At 35.6% G+C, this 18,455-nt stretch overlaps 1 protein-coding gene across 8 annotated transcripts in view; it reads right to left on the bottom strand.

Moving 5' to 3' along the window:
• Positions 1 to 2,235: 2,235 nt before the first annotated feature.
• LOC118743085 (arfGAP with SH3 domain, ANK repeat and PH domain-containing protein) overlaps positions 2,236 to 18,455 on the bottom strand; it is a 24,766-nt gene continuing 8,546 nt past the window's right edge. For all 8 annotated transcript variants that reach the window (XM_036475582.1, XM_036475575.1, XM_036475576.1 and 5 more), the window contains 14 exons: positions 10,180 to 10,252; positions 9,947 to 10,092; positions 9,574 to 9,828; positions 9,324 to 9,409; positions 8,702 to 9,144; positions 8,373 to 8,532; positions 8,030 to 8,305; positions 7,449 to 7,932; positions 7,257 to 7,376; positions 6,825 to 7,194; positions 6,248 to 6,757; positions 5,816 to 5,895; positions 2,749 to 3,027; positions 2,236 to 2,664 (listed from right to left, as the gene is read on the bottom strand). In XM_036475582.1, coding sequence (XP_036331475.1) covers positions 2,467 to 2,664; positions 2,749 to 3,027; positions 5,816 to 5,895; positions 6,248 to 6,757; positions 6,825 to 7,194; positions 7,257 to 7,376; positions 7,449 to 7,932; positions 8,030 to 8,305; positions 8,373 to 8,532; positions 8,702 to 9,144; positions 9,324 to 9,409; positions 9,574 to 9,828; positions 9,947 to 10,075 — 3,390 coding nt within the window. In that variant the 5' untranslated portion in view covers positions 10,076 to 10,092; positions 10,180 to 10,252 and the 3' untranslated portion in view covers positions 2,236 to 2,466. The remainder of the gene's footprint in view (positions 2,665 to 2,748; positions 3,028 to 5,815; positions 5,896 to 6,247; positions 6,758 to 6,824; positions 7,195 to 7,256; positions 7,377 to 7,448; positions 7,933 to 8,029; positions 8,306 to 8,372; positions 8,533 to 8,701; positions 9,145 to 9,323; positions 9,410 to 9,573; positions 9,829 to 9,946; positions 10,093 to 10,179; positions 10,253 to 18,455) is intronic.

Below are 18,455 nucleotides of genomic sequence, written 5' to 3'. Positions count from 1 at the left end.
CTCTTGAATACATATATAACTGTAGGTACAACAGTTTTGATTTGATTACAGTTTTTATTCCTTCTTTTGCATTTCTAATACTTTACATTTACAGATAAACTTTAAATTTTTGCATGCTTTAACGTTTGAAATAACTATGTTATATATGAATATATATATACGTCTATTTTATATATTTTTTTGCAATTTTTGTATTTATGGGACTTCTACATACATATACAAACATATTCTGTATTCCCTCTTATCTACATACATACATATATTTACTTGAGTATGCTCATTTTAGTTAATTACTAAGATGTTACTAAATGACGCTTGGTTGTAATTGTGATGTAGATAGACCTGAAACATTTTTTTTTTCTGTGTTCCAGTAAATAATGGCGTCAACTAGTAAGTATGTGAATGCAAAGCACTACAAATTTTGAAGGACATACACCAACACTTCAACTGACTTTTTCTTGCAATGATAGCACATAATTTGAGACAGCATATACATATATAGGTGTCTTTGAAAAAACAGTGACAATCTACATTAAGAATCAACATGCATCTCAACAGTTTCAAATTTTGCTTATTCATATTTTTAAACATCTCTCATTTTCTGATTCCACTCGCAATATTTTAATTGCGAAATTTCAAAGACTTGGCAAATACTAACGGGTTGTGTATTTTAAATTATATGCATTTTGGTTTGAAAATAAAATTTGGGTTTTACTTTAACAGCCGGTTTCACTAGCCATTTAAATTGAAAGTGATTTTTTATTTTGTCAGTTTCCAAAAATTAAAATCATTTTTCACTTAAACTGCTTTCGTGAAATTGGATGTAAAAGCTTTAGGTTTCTAAGATACATACATATGTATATGTATATGTATATGTAATTATGCATAAGCTCGTTGCTTAGCTGCGAAATCAAATCAAACAACCTAAACGAGTATTTCGATATGTTTTAACTTGAAATTTATTTGAAAATCTTAATCCAAATACTTAGTCAGGGTAATCATCTAAAAACGTGAGTGCATCGTGGCCTCTTAAACTTCGTCGGTTAATTAAACCGGTTGTCCACACAAGTTTACAAGGTTTAACAGTCTCGCGGCATTTAGGCATTTAGATGAGTTGCCATAGTAGAAAAAAAATCAGTAGCTTCAGGTATGTATAAGAACATTCAAAAATATTATATTTTACAACAGTTGGTTTATAAAAATTACACAGGCATGCAATGATTTCCCCCTTAAAAAAAACTTATTAGCCATTTGGGTACACACTTAGTTTTTCTCCCGACCAAAAATTCTCACACGCACTTAACGAAAATTTACTATTAAAATTTTACAGTTAAATTTTTGGAGGAAGCTTTAAATTTTATAAAGTAGGAACGGCTATTGAACGAACGGCTATCGAATATTTTGAGAAACTTGTTTTCATGGCAGAAATATCCTCTGAGATTTGCCATTGCCTGCCCAGAGCTACCGAGCTAATTTTTTTTTTTTTTTTTGTAATTTAAAGTTACTTCCTAATTCTTTATAAGAAGAATTAATTGGCCAGCAAAAAGGCTTAAAACGCCATCTCCATGTTTTATTTTTTGATCATGGTAAAGGAAAAGTGTTTTTAAGTAAAGGTGTTACCTCACAGGTGGTCTCATACTAATTTGGTTTAAATCCGATCATTGGATCATGAAGAAATAACCGATAATCTTAATTTTTTATATGAGAATTGAAGTCGGTGTTGTTTTTTACTTAAAAATTACTTGTTAATTTAACATATGTATCTAAAAATTAAAAAACTGCATAATTATTGGAAGGGGGAAGAGTTCAATTTCGCAGGCCTGTATTGTTTAATTGTAAAACATTCATGAATTTATTAATTTTAAGATCGTTAAAAACGGAGATATCATTGTTATAGTTATGTATGTACATACCTGAAACCACAGATCTTTATCCACCATTTTCTGCTCTTTATATTCCCAGTTGAATATGCTGCTATGCTTGAACATCATTTAACTCAGCAATATTTAATGGTACACATACATAAATAGTCGTAAAAATAATTATGTTATAAAACAATGTACACCTGCTTTCGTTAATGAAGTTACAGTGTGCTATTTAGTCAGACTATCTGAACTGATCACAACTCTACCTCCAGTGTGCATAAACCTATGAGTATGTATATAGATAGTATTTTCTTTCCTTTTAATTCGCATATCACCAGGACAATAGCGTATAAAGCAAGTGGTAGCAGGATTTTTTTTTATCAAGTAACAAACCAGTATTTATGTTTTCGTTTTTGTTCATTTTACATCTATAAGAGTATATAATACGTTTTCGCCTGTGCGTCAATATTGTTAAGGTTTACTGCAATCCTATTCTCTTTACTTCACTTGTACACTGAGTAAGTCGTTGGGATAATGCACAGCATTCCTTCACGATATTTTATTCACCGTCATTATTGCATTTGCACTTTTGATCATTCGTCTAATCAGGTAGCATATGTACAAAGCTGACTGGGAACATGCCATGTCTCGTGGGATCGCCCTCAATTACGCCTTCCATCCAATTTTCATCATCGGTGCGTTCATTAAGCACTATTAATATTTCACCTTCTTTGAATTCTAACTCATCATCATTATCCGCAGCGCAATCGTATAAGGCGCGACAACGACGATGTCCATTCTGTTGGATGGGGCAGAGGAAAAATGATTAAAAGTGTATAAAATTAAACTCCTTTTAAATTGTAAGTCTCTGATATACACGTACATAGTTGTATTTTCCACCCCCAACACCACCACCACCACCACCACCACTGCTACTGGTGCCACTTTTCAGTTGATTGTCTGGCGAAGAACTGATGCGATCATTGTCACTTGACGATAGATTTGAGTCGGCGGAATTATCCAAACCGCCACCGCTACTACCGCTACCACCTCGAGCGTGTCCATCACCTCCACCGTTTCCGCCGCCTCGTCCCCCCGAGGAATCCAACTCGGTTGCATGCCAGGGTTCATAGTCACTATAGTTCATAGATTGATTGATAAGCTGCGGAAAAATTCAGAATATTTTGTTACAAATATGTATTTTATTTGTGTTCTTAAATGTATTTTAATATTTAGTAGTACTTTGAACAAAATATTTAGTATTTTTAAAACAGCAAGTCTTGATACATCTGCATTAAACAATTATAAAACCAAAGCAAAACCTGAGAGCGAAATGAATTTATAAATTAACTCTTTTAATCGAGTATCTGCAGCTTGTAATTGATTAGAATGGCAAGTTTGAGCGAAAAATTTTATGATTTTATTGTTAATATGCACTTGAGATGGCCTTAAGAAAGCGCTTTTGAGAAGACGATTTGTTGTCTAAAACGTATACAAAATTATTATACTGAAACGGAAACAGAACAAAACGACAGACAAAAAGGTTAAAAAACATATTGTGCACTGTTTACCGTCTCTTCACTTGGTTGGGACAATCTCACTAAATTTGTTATCTTGCGCTGTAAATTATAAATTTAAATTTAGTTCACTATTATTACAAGACAATTGATAAAGTTATAATTCATTGATATTAAATTTAAACGATAAGTGAGCTGTTAGATGTTATGAGCGAAATACGATGAAATTTTAGCTGATCAATGAGTCGAAGGCTCGCCGGTGTTTTTGATATCGTCACACTATTTTGAGGCCTAAGCTATTGAAACGACTGCGCATTAGACCAGAGCCAAGGGTTCAGTAGAAAAGTCACCGGGGTATGAATAAGCACGGCGGTCGGTTTGAGTTGCACACAGAAAGAAAAGTTCTATAAACAGCTTGACCGATACGCAATTATCTATTTTCAAGTATACATATCTACATATGTACCCGTAGTTGGTATGATTGCCGTACTGAGTGCCATACTTGCATAAGAGCGTTGAGCTTGCGCTTGCTAACTTGTTTTTTTTCCTAACGGGGATGTGTTGTTGGCCGCTGTTGCCAAAGGGTTATACACAACTTTCTACAAGGAACGCGATGAATTGCCAAATGAAATGTTAAATGTCATAACTAGACACTGGTAAATGACCTGAAATCTAGAAATCGAAGACGCCAAAAATAAGATTCCTCAAAGCCTAATAACCGATAATTAGAAGCCTAATAACTAGGGCTAGGAATCTCGTGCACTAAAAAAATTAAAAATATGCGCATATAATATTCACTCAAAATTAAAAAATATGCACTATAAACAAGTAAAATATGCAATTAAAAATGTTTACGTAATATTTTGTTGTCGATACAAGAATAAATAACACATGTACATATTTCATTTATTCAGATATACACACGCAAATAAGAAATGTATTTTAATAAGAAAATAACGAAAACAATTAATTTCAAAACAAGATACATTTTTATGTATAACATTAGTTAATAATCAAGCAGACAGTTACAATCTTATATAAATAGAAACATTGACAGTTTAATACAGAGGTTCAGATGAATATTGAAAAAAATTACAGGTAATTTTTTTGTCAAAAGATTTCGCCTCAAATTTAAATTGTTGTAAATAAAAAAAAGCAAAAATATGCAAAAATCACATGGATTTATTGTAAAATATCGCTAGCTTAGAGTGAAAAGTCGCTAAGTCCACTTTTTATGAAAACTCATATTTTGATATAGGAGGCTAGAGAAATTGAATAGGCATCGTTTCGAAAATTATAAAGGTACTTGCTTTATTTTTTCCTCTTCATAAGAAATCAAAGGAAAATTTGATAAGTCCAAAAGAAGCACCACAAATCCGATAAGGCCAAATTAATACGACATCTTTTAATAAATATCGAATCCTTCTGATTCTTATGGAGTTTGGCTTTGCTTTAAACGCGCAAAATGTTTGATTCAAAGTCTTGAGAAATAGTTAAAGAAAATGGCTATAGGAAGATTTTTCCCTCTCCTGTAAAATTTTTAAAATGGGACTTAGCAACTTTTCTTTCTAAGCTAGCGATACGCTAAAATATGCAAGAGCAGGTATTTTTGGCAAATATGCAAAACCATGCATTTATTGTAAAACATGCAAAAATATGCACTAACGATTGAATGCCATTTTAAAGGAAATTTCATTATTCGCAAATGTACTTAGCCATTTCCCTTTGAAGATGCCCAGTAAAAACATGCATTTGCATGAGATTCCGAGCCCTACTAATACCCGATAATTAGATGTTTAGAATCACTAAAACGTTTCACAAAAGTATCCTAAAACAACTTGAAGACTGTTTGTAGAATACCAATCAACCGGGCTCACATTTTCAACTAATGTTGCGTTTTACGATTTTAAACAAAATTATAAAATTTTTTTCACAGTTTTCACAGAAACCGATTTGGAAACTATAACATTCCCGAATTTTGAAGCATCGAAAATTTGCATTCTATAAAAAATCGAAAATTTTTTAAAATTTAGAAAATGAGAGCATGTCTTACCGAGGTTTTTATTTCATAAAAAAAAAAACGTAAGGTTTCGTAAAACTGAAGTGGAGTTATAAATTTTATACCTGTGACCTAAAAAAAAAATCGTTTCTTATAATCGAATCGATACACGATGGCTTTTTGCAGGAATGAATCGGATTTTGCTGCAGCCAAAGGTTACCAGGCCAATGACGGTGGTTCCTGCAATACCAGGGGCAACCCGGCTACAGACTATCACCTCAGCACACCTCCAAGCATCAGCCGGTTTGGAGGAAAGCGCTGCTATAACAAATTTCAACTAACGGATCCTTAACCCATTTATGTTTTCAGATAATAACTTCATAGTTATTTAAAATGATACCTTCGTTTGTATAGCACTATGTTTCTCTTCTTACCTTCCTCGGTGGCGCTACCGGTCCTCCGTCATCCATTGAACATATACTCTCATTTGATTGTCCATTGGAAATTTCTCGTTCTGTGAGAAAAAAAGTTGAAAGATGTATGTATGTATGTATATATGTATATATGTATGTATGTATGTATGTATGTATGTATTGTATAAATCGTCGATGCCTTTTCAAAACCGCCTGAATCGCCGTTGTGGCTCAAATGACATTTGGTAACCCTAAACTCTAGGCATCGATATTTATGAATAAAAATCGTAAAATCATTATTAAAACAACAGATTTGTACAATAAAAGCTAGATAAAATACCGCCCATCCTGTAAACATTGAGTGCCATAAGATAGGCGATTTGGCAATTGGTCGATGGGCGGTTTTGCAAGGACATCGACAAAATACATTTCGCATATAGGCGTTTCACATACCTTGTGGTGGTCCTGGTGGTGGAATTTTTGGCCGTGTCAATGCCGATTTGTCCACATGCTTTAATGTTGGAATTTCACCCGCTGGCGGAAGCACCAATTTCGCGCCGGCCAAATGGAAATTACGATTAACGGATTCACCACTTGGTGAACGTTTATGTCCAAACGTGGTCATAACCGGCAACACATTACCAGCGCTCCCGCCACTGGGATCTTGTGACACCACTTGCGTTTTATCGTAGCGATCGTAAAAACTATGCATGGTGCCATGACTACCGCTAATCCTCGGGCTGCCATCCATTGAACGCAAGTGCGGCAAAGTTCCATACACTACGTCCATCGACTGATTTTTGTGATTTAAATTTCGTAAATCGCTGCTATCGAAATTTTGCGAATGACGCGGCGGATGAGGCAACGTACCGTACATGGAATTAGTAGTGGTTGTGATAACAGATGAAACCACACCTGGCGGGGGAGCAGGCGCAGTACGCTTTTTTAAAGAATTCATATTTGCTATAACGAAGAAATGAAATAAATTTTACAATCGTAATCACACCACCATCGTATGTTTTCCTCTTGCCTGTGGATGTTGACTTACGTGCACCTGGTATGTGCACCAGCTCGCTATTTACAATGCTTCTTGAGACGCGTCCACTTTGGCTTGAAGCCGAACTAGGACTGGAACCACCACCGCCAGCGTTATTACCACCGCGACCACCGGTATCAACAGTGCCGCCACCGCTTAAATAATGACCCATTGAGACATGTTGCTTGGGCGACGTGCCCGCTGATTGTGGGTACGTGGCTACACCGGACGGCAATGTGAACTGCCTACTGGGGCAATTGGCAATCGGACTAGAACTGCTTTGTATAGAATCACATGTTGAGGAACGAGAACGCAGCACCGGCGAGTCACCGCCAGCAAAGCTAGGTGGACGTGAACGCGACTTCTGCGTATATTGGAAGAGCATAAAAGAAGGGAATATGTTTAATTTAACTTAGCTATAAGTACCCGCTCATCGATCACTGTATCATCATCAGAGAAATCCGTGGATCCATCCTCATTTGGCAAATTCCAATCAGTATTAATGTGATCGAAAGCGCTCTTTTCACGTCGCATGGCACATTCAATCTACAAAACAACAAAAAAGCAGAAGAAAATTAATACACTCAGTCATAATTTACATTACACTTGATAACTCACCAGCTCTTTACAGGCGTTATGACCCATTTCTTTGGCAATATCCAGTGGTGTTTTGTTTTGTGAATTACGCATTTCATAATCGGCACCAGAACGCAATAATAATTTAATGCACTCCCGCCGATCATGCAATGCACATAAATGAAGCGCGGTATTCTTGCCGATCGCATCGATAATACTTGGCGGATTTGTGGCCTTATTTAGACCCTTTGGTGGCATATTCTGAATAAGAAAATCAACAATGTGCAACGTGGAGCCCATCATTTCACGCAGTACGGCCAGATGCAATGCCGTTTCGCCCGCATCCGACGAGGGAAGACAACAAGTGAGATCAGCGCCTTCGGCCCACACTTGCAACAACTGACTCATATCTGCGTTAACAATAGCTTGTTCGAGATCACAACGTAATTCATTGTCGTCCGCACAGGTGCGCATCACATAACGTTTCGCAACATATTTCGCACGTATGAAATCATATCGCTCTTCCCTGTGAAAAATAAAAAATAAATAATTAAACGAGTATGCGAAATGAAACAGTAATAAAATAAATGAAAAAGCCCAATAGCTTGATAGCATGTACTCACATTGCACTGTCTGGTGTGAGTTTACCCTTGCCCAATGTTGCCTCCATAATTTCATTGAGTGTACTATTACCCATGGCGCGTGCAATCAGCAGATTTGCGGTGGTCAAATTGTCTAATGTGAGGCTTTGTATACGCGAATGATGAACGCCCAGGTCACGATGCACACCCGAGCATTGTATGCAGACGAGTATGCCGAAATTCAGACTGATCCAGGTGACATCATTGCGGGAACCACAATCGCAACACTGATCATTGCCGGGTAGCATTTGGACGTATCTAAAAATATTGATGCATATAATGAACAAACATCTACACAAAAGGACATAAGAAAAATAAATACTACCGTATAACAGTCTTTTGAAGTTCCACTAAACTCGGACTCATTTGCGGATTCGCATGCTGGAATGCTTTAGCTAAAGCCTTCTCCTTACAGTTTACCAAAACAGCCATCCAAGCTTTCTGGTCCGCCTCGTCTTCAGCTTGAAAGTGGTACGGACGATTGTCTGGTAAAAAAAATTTAAAGAAATCCTGAGTACATGCGTGTTTGAGGAACCAAATTCGTATAAAAAAAGTATAAGTAGTAGTATGAATAAAGCAGTGTCATCAAAATGGTATGTAAGAGTACTGTATTATATAGAGATCTCCACTTTTTCCCTTCATTCAATAACTTACAACTGATTAGATCAAAGCCGCGCTTGTCATCTGGTACTGGCTTGATTTGACATGTCAACAAATTGACACGTGTTGGCGGTTTCGATTCATCCGCATGGCAGATGTCCAGAAAACCATCCGCTGTTACCCGACAACGCCTCTTCTGCCAGACGCGACGTACTTTGCCTTCACTCTTCTTCAACAGATGACCCGAACGTGTCACACCATGATGTTTGTCGCCTTGCAGTTGATGCAATGAGTAGCCACCAGCATTCGCAGCACCCTTCTCGGATGGCACATTCTCCGCGCGCTCGAAATCTGGCGTGCTGCGCAAAAGTGTTCGCAAATCGAGCAAACTGCGACGATCCTCATCTTGCTTTTGCTTGATCTGCTGCAATTTCTCGCTTAAATCACAAATGTACGTGCCAAAGTGTTCGATTGTTTGTAGGCCATCCTTGAAGTAACTGCGGCAGAACGTGTTTTTATTGAACAATAGAAACGTAAGAAAAGGCAATTGCAATCAATTGGAGAAATAATTTAAAAATTAATATGCAAAGCACAGACGCATGCGCGCTACACACTATGTATGTATGTATTTACTTATTGCATATTTGGCAGCAAACAAAAATTACAATTGTCTTACTTATTTAGCGCGTGATAATACTCGATGAAATGCTGCAGCAGCTCGATACCAGTTTTTGTTTTAATTTCCTTATATTTCAGCAAATACTGCAAGGTGCCCGGCACAAAGGCGATGCGGGTAGATGCAATAAAAAATGAAGCATCCAAAACGAAATGAGATAAAAACACACACAAACAATTAGAATCGTAAATTTTAAATAAACAAACAACAACCACACGCGCGAACACACATCCACACTCCATATACTCACCTCACACGTCTGTAGCTGATAAAGTCGACGCTCCTTTTCCATTTCATCTGCTACGACAGCTGCATCGATTTCGGTGCGTACCATACCTGCCTCTTTGGCTTGTGCCTTCTTTTCCTTTTCGATTTTTATAAATTTCGCTTCGTAATCCTTGGCAGCCTTGTCGAAAGGTCGTTTCATGTCGCCCTTCACACCGCGCAATTCGCTTTTCAGCATTGAATCCACCGGAAACATGATGATGTTGTTGATGTTTTGCATCTGCGCAAATATAAAAAAAAAACGCGAGAACAGTGAAAAGGCATTACAAATTTTTAAAACACATTTGTACATTACGTATGTATGTATATTTGCATATGTATGTAGTAGTAAAACCTACCAGCGTCTTCATTAAAGCGCTGAGCTCTTTTGTGACGACGGAAAACTTGAGAAAAGCGGCACCGATATCCGGCTCATCTTGGTCAATTACCTTGCCGCCAAGACGCTCCAATGCGCGCACCAGAAACATTTCATTGTCCACATGTGCTGCATCGGATTTAAGTAATTTTAATGTGTCAATATTTTGTTGCATTAAAGGACAAGCTGGTAAAAAAAAATGTAAATAATACTTACTGTTTCCGGAATTGTGTATCGCTTTCACTGCCTTTTTCAGCTTTGTGAGCCCTTCACGATCGAATTCGAGACGCTGAAAAAAATTAGTGACATTTTTATGTGAAAGGACGACTTTATTGATAATTCAAGGCGTTAAGTTAAAATTGTGTTATAGCAAGTCAGTTGTCTTTAAAATTGGCTGCGAAAAAAAATATTTAACTTGCACTCATTAAACTTTCATGTATACCAGCTATGTTTGTAGTCTGAATAACGTAAAAGTGAAAATAAATTGACCTACATACACTGAGAAAAGAGTGTAGTTAGAGCAGCTGAATATCTTTCTCTCAACACGTGATTTGGTTATAGTTACACGGTTTGGCTACAGTTACCAAATCTTGACAAATGTATTTATAGGTTTTTTTTTCATGCAAAGTGTCGACAAATGTAAGCGTTTGTGTACTTTCCTCGAATCTTCCAACACACTGAGAAAATACTTGAGTTATGTCTACTAAATATAGTTAAAGCTACCAAATCTTGTATTGACATAAATAAATTTAGCTGATTCTTTTCTCAGTGTAAGAGTTAGTCATCCGTGTATATCTCTTCCAAAAATTGCGTAAACAAGTACTAACAAATACGAGGTGGCGCAAAATGAATCACCATTCTTCTTAATCACTTCTTTCTTTGGAGCTACTTGGAAGTTGCGGGTTTATGTATGCCAACAAGCCTCAGACGATCGCAGCCCTTAAGTGGAATATTGGACAGGAAAGCGAACAGTTATCACCGGAAATCTAGCGGAAAGTCATGGAAAATGCGATAAAACGGACCCAAATGTGTATCATCAATACTGGCGTCAGCCTCTTGACGGATAACCTCATTTCCACTTAGCAGAAAAAATTGGGGACAAAAATTTATATGTGATGCCCTAGACTTTAGTAGTATCGATTTTGGGTAATAAACGAAAAAAAAAATTTTTTAATTTTTTGAGTCTCCACAGAGGAATCTGGCCTTTGACCCCTTTGCGACACGCCTTAACCGTCTCCAATCGGGACGTTTATATGTGATATCTTTGGCCGTGGTATTACCGATTAAAGGAGTGGGACCGAAAAAAGTCGTTTATTTGATTTTTTAAGGACCACCCTAATGTACATAGTACAACTTATTTTCTTATCGATTCCACTTATTGTGGCAAAAATGTGTAGGAAATGCACCCACAAATGGCCAAAAGTTTAAGGCAGATTTTTTTTTAGCTAAAAAATTTAATTCAACAATGAAATGTTGTGATTTCCGAAATAGCTATCACTTCTACCCTTTTTTCAAATTATTGTTGCTTTTCCACAATAAGTTTTTCATTAAAAACGGCCTCAAGCTCAATAAAAATTGTTGAATATAATTGTTATAAGGCCATAAAATAACAAAAACCAATAAAAAATTTAATCTGAAAATAACGGTCACAAAATTAACGAAAAAATAAAAATCAAAAATTAACGATTTTAACGGTTAAATTATTTTTACTATAAAGATCATAACCGTTACGGTTTATGATCAAGAAAACACACACCAGTTGATGCAATGAATTTTAATCCGCCATACTTTGTTCATTTACATACATACATATAGCGTTGTAAAGCAAATACACACAGCTCATCGTTCCATCGTCTGCGGTATTCGCCGTCGACAACACGTAATTCTCTATCGAACATTAAAAACTCTGCAATTTCTATGCGTTTTATTTTCAAATCATCATGTCTAATACAAATAATAATATTATTATTTTGATACGACACTCAAGTTTGTGCAATTAATAAGGAATGCCACATCTCCATACGCACGTCATTCCATTTTCTAGCTGTTTCCACTGATTGTTGTTGCATTCAATAGGCTAAATTTCATTGCATTCCATTGCATTTACATTTGTTTTTACATTTCTTTTTTATATACAATTTGCATATTTTAAATAGACAATTGTATCAAACCACATGCAGTCAAACGATCGACCCGACGAGCCTGCACCGTTTCGAAAGCGACACAAGGTCGTCTCAGTTATTAAACTTAATAACCCATTTATTTGCGCATGTGGAAAATCAAAAAAAAATAAACAAAAATTGAATTTGTGGCTCGCCCGTTTCATTGCTCACATGTGCATCTAAAGATACATATGTATGTGCATTTGTGCATACATACTTACGGTGACCATATTTATGACAGCCGAATACGGGACGAAAAATTATTTTGCCAATTTTTTCCACAAAAGCTAGAGGATTTTAAAACCCTGAAGTGAAGTAGCATCTTTATATGGCTTATATTTTTCGATCTTTTGTGAAAGCAGCACATAAATATGCGGTTGTAACATCACTTATTTGTAGAATATTTTTCCATAGCTTTGTACTTTGTGCTCGGGATTTTTAAAAACATTCCTAGGCAGGAAACATGTTGAAAATATCCGATTACTTTGGAAGCACGAAATTCAGTGGATTATTTTCAGACTCGGATTTCGACCAAGCACAATGCAGAGAATAACATCCGGAGCGAGCTGAATTGCAAAGGGTTCCAAATGGTGCCACTTCCCTTCCATGTTTAAGAACTTCTTTACTTCTACAACATTCTCATGGTAGCGTTCTTATTTGGAGTTTCTCAAGTTGAAGATACATACATACAATACAATCAGCAAAACTTTTTTTGCCGTAGTTTCACCTAATGAATATATTCTTCCTTCACAAAATTTGAAAATTGCCTCCACATCACAGCACACTGGACAGCAAGCTGTGTGCATTTTCTTGTTGGTTTTGGAATACGTAAACAAAGCTTCAAATTTTAGAGAAAAATGTAAAGAAAAATGATAATTTAAAGACGAGATACTCGGCAAAAGTAAGATCAGTTGCTCTACTGCTGCTACCTGTTCAATATGCTTTGCTCCACACAATATATTCAACGTGAAATCCGTTGAATAAAAACCTTTGAAAACCCTAAATACTTGTGAAATTTCTTTAAGAAATTTGAACAACAATTATTAACGTCTAATTTCGATTCATACTCACAAATACCCAGTTTTTCTACTTAAAATTATAACTTCAGATACCATCTACATACAGTGCCGGACAAAAGTATTGGCACAGAGAATTTTTCGCAATGTCTGCAAAGTTTTTTATTCTAATTTATTTTAGCTAATTTTTTATAAAAATATGGTTCGTCCTACACCAAAAAACATAAAAACAAAATCTCTAACTTTGTGTAAAACTCAGGAAAATTCAATAAAATTGCATACTAATTTGCAATTTTTTATTCAGATTTAAAAAAAGAATCTAAATATGCAGTTTTATAGCCCATCTGATTTTATCATAACAAAATGCAAGCTTGAAGTTACTAAAAAATCGCGTTGATTTTTGGCAATTTTTTTCACTCAGGTTCTTCCATACAAAATATGTTCGACAATTATTTATTGTATGGAGAAAATGAGCAACACCTTCTACTAAAAAATTGCCAAAACTGAACGCGATTTTTTAGACACTTTAAACTTGCACTTTGTGCAATAAAACTTTGGGCTATAAAACTGCATACTTAGAATTTTTCTGAAAAATCTGAATAGAAAGTTGCAAATTAGTATGAAAATTTATTGAATTTTCCTGAGTTTTGCACAAGGTTTAGAGTTTTTGTTTTTAGGTTTTTTTGGTGAAGTACGAACTATATTTTTATTAAAAAATATTGAAAATAAATTAGAATAAAAAATTTTGCATATATTGCGAAAGATTCTCTGCGCCAATACTTTTGTCCGGCCCTGTATGTGTTCCTCACTTCGAAACACAAGCGTCCAGATTTAACAATAAGAACTGGTTCATAGTAGAGGTATACGCCGCCGAGCCACGCCGCCGCCGCCGCCGTTTTTTGTCATTCCTCACGCGCCGCCGCCGAGTTACGAAAATATCGGCGCGGCGGCGGCGGCGGCGGCGTTCGGCGCCTAAGGAATTTTGTACAAAATTTTCATGATGTATGTACATTGAATACATCGTTTGAAGGAACTAAATATTACTTGTATAAAAACACAATTTTACGAAATGAAAATTACATTTTTAAATTAGTTTTTTTTTTGCATAATTTGGGCCACTGGACAAGAGTATGATCTCCTTTATTTTTTCCAAAATAGCATAACTTAGAAAAAACATAGGTAACATATTTTTTGACGACAGCGTTTATTACAGTTAAATTAGGGTCGAATACTGGTAATCTAACGATTTTTTCCGCAGTAGACAATTCTTTTCTATACTACAAAAATACTACTTTTTTATACACTTACTACAACAACAAGAAACTTATAACACATCAAAAACTTTAGCTCCAATATCTCAGAAAGCAGTTTTAATAGAAGCGGCCTCTTTGCATCTAACTCCTCAATTATTGAAGATAAATCAAAGACAAGTTGATTTTTCTATGTATTTTTTTAATATTTTAAACAAACACTTTTTTGCTAATATTTACATTCGTAAGTTATTTTATTCTGGGGTTCCACATACGTATACAAGTACTAGGTGGATGTGTGAAAATTACGTTAGCATTCCTTAGTGGTGGTCAAACCCCAGGAAGGTTTTGCTCCCTCGCATCGCTATGTTTTCTACACAGGGTTAAAGTTCCGTCTTTATGGTAAACATTAGTATTATTTTTCATTACATTCGGTTCTCCTTAGAAAAATTTGGCGCTTCATATTTTAGTGGAAGTTTTAACCATCTATAAGCCATTTTTTTCAACAGTGGGTCAAAAAGTCCCATTCTGGTTCGAGTTGATAAGACTATTGCAAAAATTTATTGAGAGCGGCATAAATTACCCCAATAACTAAACTTTAAACAATTTTTTGTTTCTTTAAATTTAAATAGTACATACGGATCTGTAGAGAATATAGAGATCCGTGTGTGTATGTATGTATATACCTCAGACCTTCTTCTGTTCACCCATCAATCAGCGCCAGACACTCAGCATTTTAATTCAAGTAGGAAGTAACAATATTTAAATTTAAAGCTAATTCAATAATGAAGTAAATAGAATTATAATAATAGAATAATTGGCATGGCGAATGCCTAAATGATAAGATTAGTAGCCTCATGGCTCTTTGAAATCTACCTTATGAGAAGTAGCGCCGGCGTTTCCAGACGCGCCGGCGTCGCCGCCGCCGCCGAATCTTTTTGACGTTGACCACGCCGCCGCCGCAAAGCCTGTCGGCGTAAACCTCTAGTTCATAGGCATGCCATTTTTATGAGCTGGTCAGGCGCCAAACTACCGAATACGAGACATTAAAAGAAATACAGAACATTGGGTCACGTATGAAATAAATAAACTACCAGGACAACTGACGAAAAAAGAGGACTGTCCCGTATAATACAGGACGGATGGTCACCGTATGCATACTGTATGTATTGAGTTAGTGTAAATATATACACACATACATATGTACGTATGTTTGTATGCACAACAAATTCCTCGATGATATTCTCGTGTTATTAATATCAGCAGAAGTCATAAATAACAAATTATTTAAGTGAAATACGAAATCAGCAAAGTTAATCGAATCAAAAAGGAAGAGAGCACTTCTCAACCAAGCTGCTTACGTTTGCTACAAATGTTTGTATGTGCAGCTATCTTAAAAAAATTAGTAGTGACGCTGGATAATTCCCATGAAACAAGAAACTCAAGTGTTACACAAACACGATGTATATGGAAAGGTTCAAAAGTAAGTTCTAAATATTTCCAGAATATTTAAAGTTTCATATATTAAAAATATTGGTTTGTTTATACACTAGGGCTTAAACAAAACAATAGTGCTAAATTGGGCTGTTCAAAATAATAGTAGTGGTTACCTTAACGAAGTTAAAACTAAAGACATTAGTAGGTAATGTTTTGTACTTTTTTTTGTATATTTGTGTCTGATATATTGTATTAAATATTTGTCTGTTTAATTTGTTTCTGTTCAATTTTGATGTTTCAGAGGGCCACTAAGGTCCCGAAAGCATAATACGGTATTTAATGCCAATTCGCTTTCCGAATTGGTGTTACTTTCCTGGTTGTTATATCCTATCTTAAATCATTTTATCAGAACTCTTCAAGTTGTAAAGCAGAACATTCAAAAAATAGCTTTTATCATTCTGCGTCGTCGAACTATTCGTCGAATTATTCTTTTGAACACAACTGTATCTATATGCATATTTCTTTTTAACCGACTTCCAAAAAAGGAGGAGCTTATCAGTTCGTCGGAATATTTTTTTTATATTTTTTATTTTTTTTTAATGTATGTTACCGCATAACTTTGGACCACGTCAACCGATTTCGATAATTCCTTATGCACCGGAAAGGTAGTGTCTCAGAGGTGGTCCCATACTAATCTTGTTAAGATCCGATCAATGGATCATGAGATATATATGTATATGTGTATGTATGTTAACTACCTGCGTACATTTTAGTCACATATGTAGAAATTTTATTTAAGGAAGTAGGACAGATGGGCAGACACCTTGTGGTTGAACTAACGCCACTTTTTTTTCTTACACCTCTCAATTCAACTTCTATAATTTCCATCAAGCATCTTTTTTTCATGTCGTGTCTTTTCGGACAATGCTGGGCGTAGGCTATTTTGATAGTTATTTGACACGACTGCCATTTGTCGGTTTAGGCTTAAGAGTACATAACGTAGCCAATTGGATCTCTTCAATGCGAAATTCCACCGAACTAGTACACCAGGTCCTCTGCTGCTCTTTATCCGTTCATTCGATTCTTCTTTTTTTTGGGTTTACAGGAATTACGTTCCAGAACTCTTGAGGGTCCCTAACGCCAGGCTGGACCATTCGATCCGTAGGCGCCCTTAATTATGTATGTCCACCCATGGGTGTAGGGTGCACGCGACTTATTAAATCCAGTGTAATCGTTATATACTATACATTGTATGTATTTGTGCAAAATTTTTTGTATGGTTCATTAAAAAACCCGCATAAAAATATATATACAAATTAGTGCCGCATTTTTCATATTTCCTTAGATAATTTTTCTAAATGAGACTAACTAAAAAGAAAGTTTCTCAAATTCCCACAAGTAAAAACATAAGCTCAGAGTTTTAAGGAAAAGTAAGCGGCCTGTATAAGTATCTAATGCAAATACATTGCGTATTCATATGTACATACATACATACATACATATGTATGTACTTACATATCTCCAAAGTTCACATTCATTTCCTGAAGCAATCATTTTTTCGTTAAAACTCGTTAAATTAACAAAGAATGCGATATGGGTTGGGTATTGAACTTTACATTTTGTTACAGAATTTGTTGGTCAGTGACCAATCAGCAGTTGAAATAACACTTCCCCAACGGCGCACAGTGTGCTTTTTGAACACTCCATGCGAAATAATCGTAGCGCTTTCAACAGAAGCAACATTTGGGTTTGAAAGTTAATGTAATTCCCTTTCATTGGAAAATATTGCGATTGAGCTACAATTACTCCTTGACCCCAAAAAAATTGGTCAAAAATAGTGTTCTTCGAAAAAAACATGCAAAATCCGCCGGATTTATGCCAAAACAAATTTTTTTCGTGTTTTATTATATTAATATTTAGACAACAACAAGTATGTGCAGCGCTATTCAAGATCTTTAATTTGAGCCATGGTAGAAGTTTTTAGGCTCTCTGAAATTAGAAAAAAAAATTGCAAACATGTCGAAGGAAATTTCGAAGTTTAACTTCAGAATCGTTATAAGGGTCTTGAATAGCGCTAAAACGCACTTGTTGTGCGACTGATATAAAATTGTGTGAAGGGTGCATAGCTGCATGCAAATCATAAAAAATCCAATATATAATGCATTTTTCAAATTGAGGGGTCAATTTTTTTTTTAGTTTTTTAAACCGTGGAATCGTGTTTCTCGTCTCAAAGTCTATATTAGTAAAACAAAATATGCAAAAATTTTTTTTTTTGAATAAATCCAGTGGACTTGCATGTTTTTTTTCGAGAACATTATTTTTGACCAATTTTTGGTGGTCAAGGAGTAATTGTAGCTCAATCGTAATATTTTTCCGTGAAAGGGAATTACATGAGCGTTTAAACCCATTTTGCTTCATGTCGCTTCTGTCGAAAGCGCTACGATTACTCCGCATGGAGTGTTCAAAAAGCACACTGTGCGCCATGGTGAAGTGTTATTTTAACTGAAGATTGGTCACTGGCCAACAAATTCTGTAACAAAATGTAAAGTTCAATACCCAACCCATATCGCACATCGGAAGCGCTACGATTAATTCGCATGGAGTGTTTATAGAGCACACTGTGCGGA

Source organism: Rhagoletis pomonella, unplaced genomic scaffold (genome assembly GCF_013731165.1).
Source record: "Rhagoletis pomonella isolate Grant_MI unplaced genomic scaffold, Rhpom_1.0 Rhpom_scaffold_00007, whole genome shotgun sequence".
NCBI classification, from domain to species: domain Eukaryota; kingdom Metazoa; phylum Arthropoda; class Insecta; order Diptera; family Tephritidae; genus Rhagoletis; species Rhagoletis pomonella.
The sequence above is the reverse complement of the archived record's forward strand: the minus strand, read 5'-3'. Positions and strand labels throughout refer to the sequence as shown.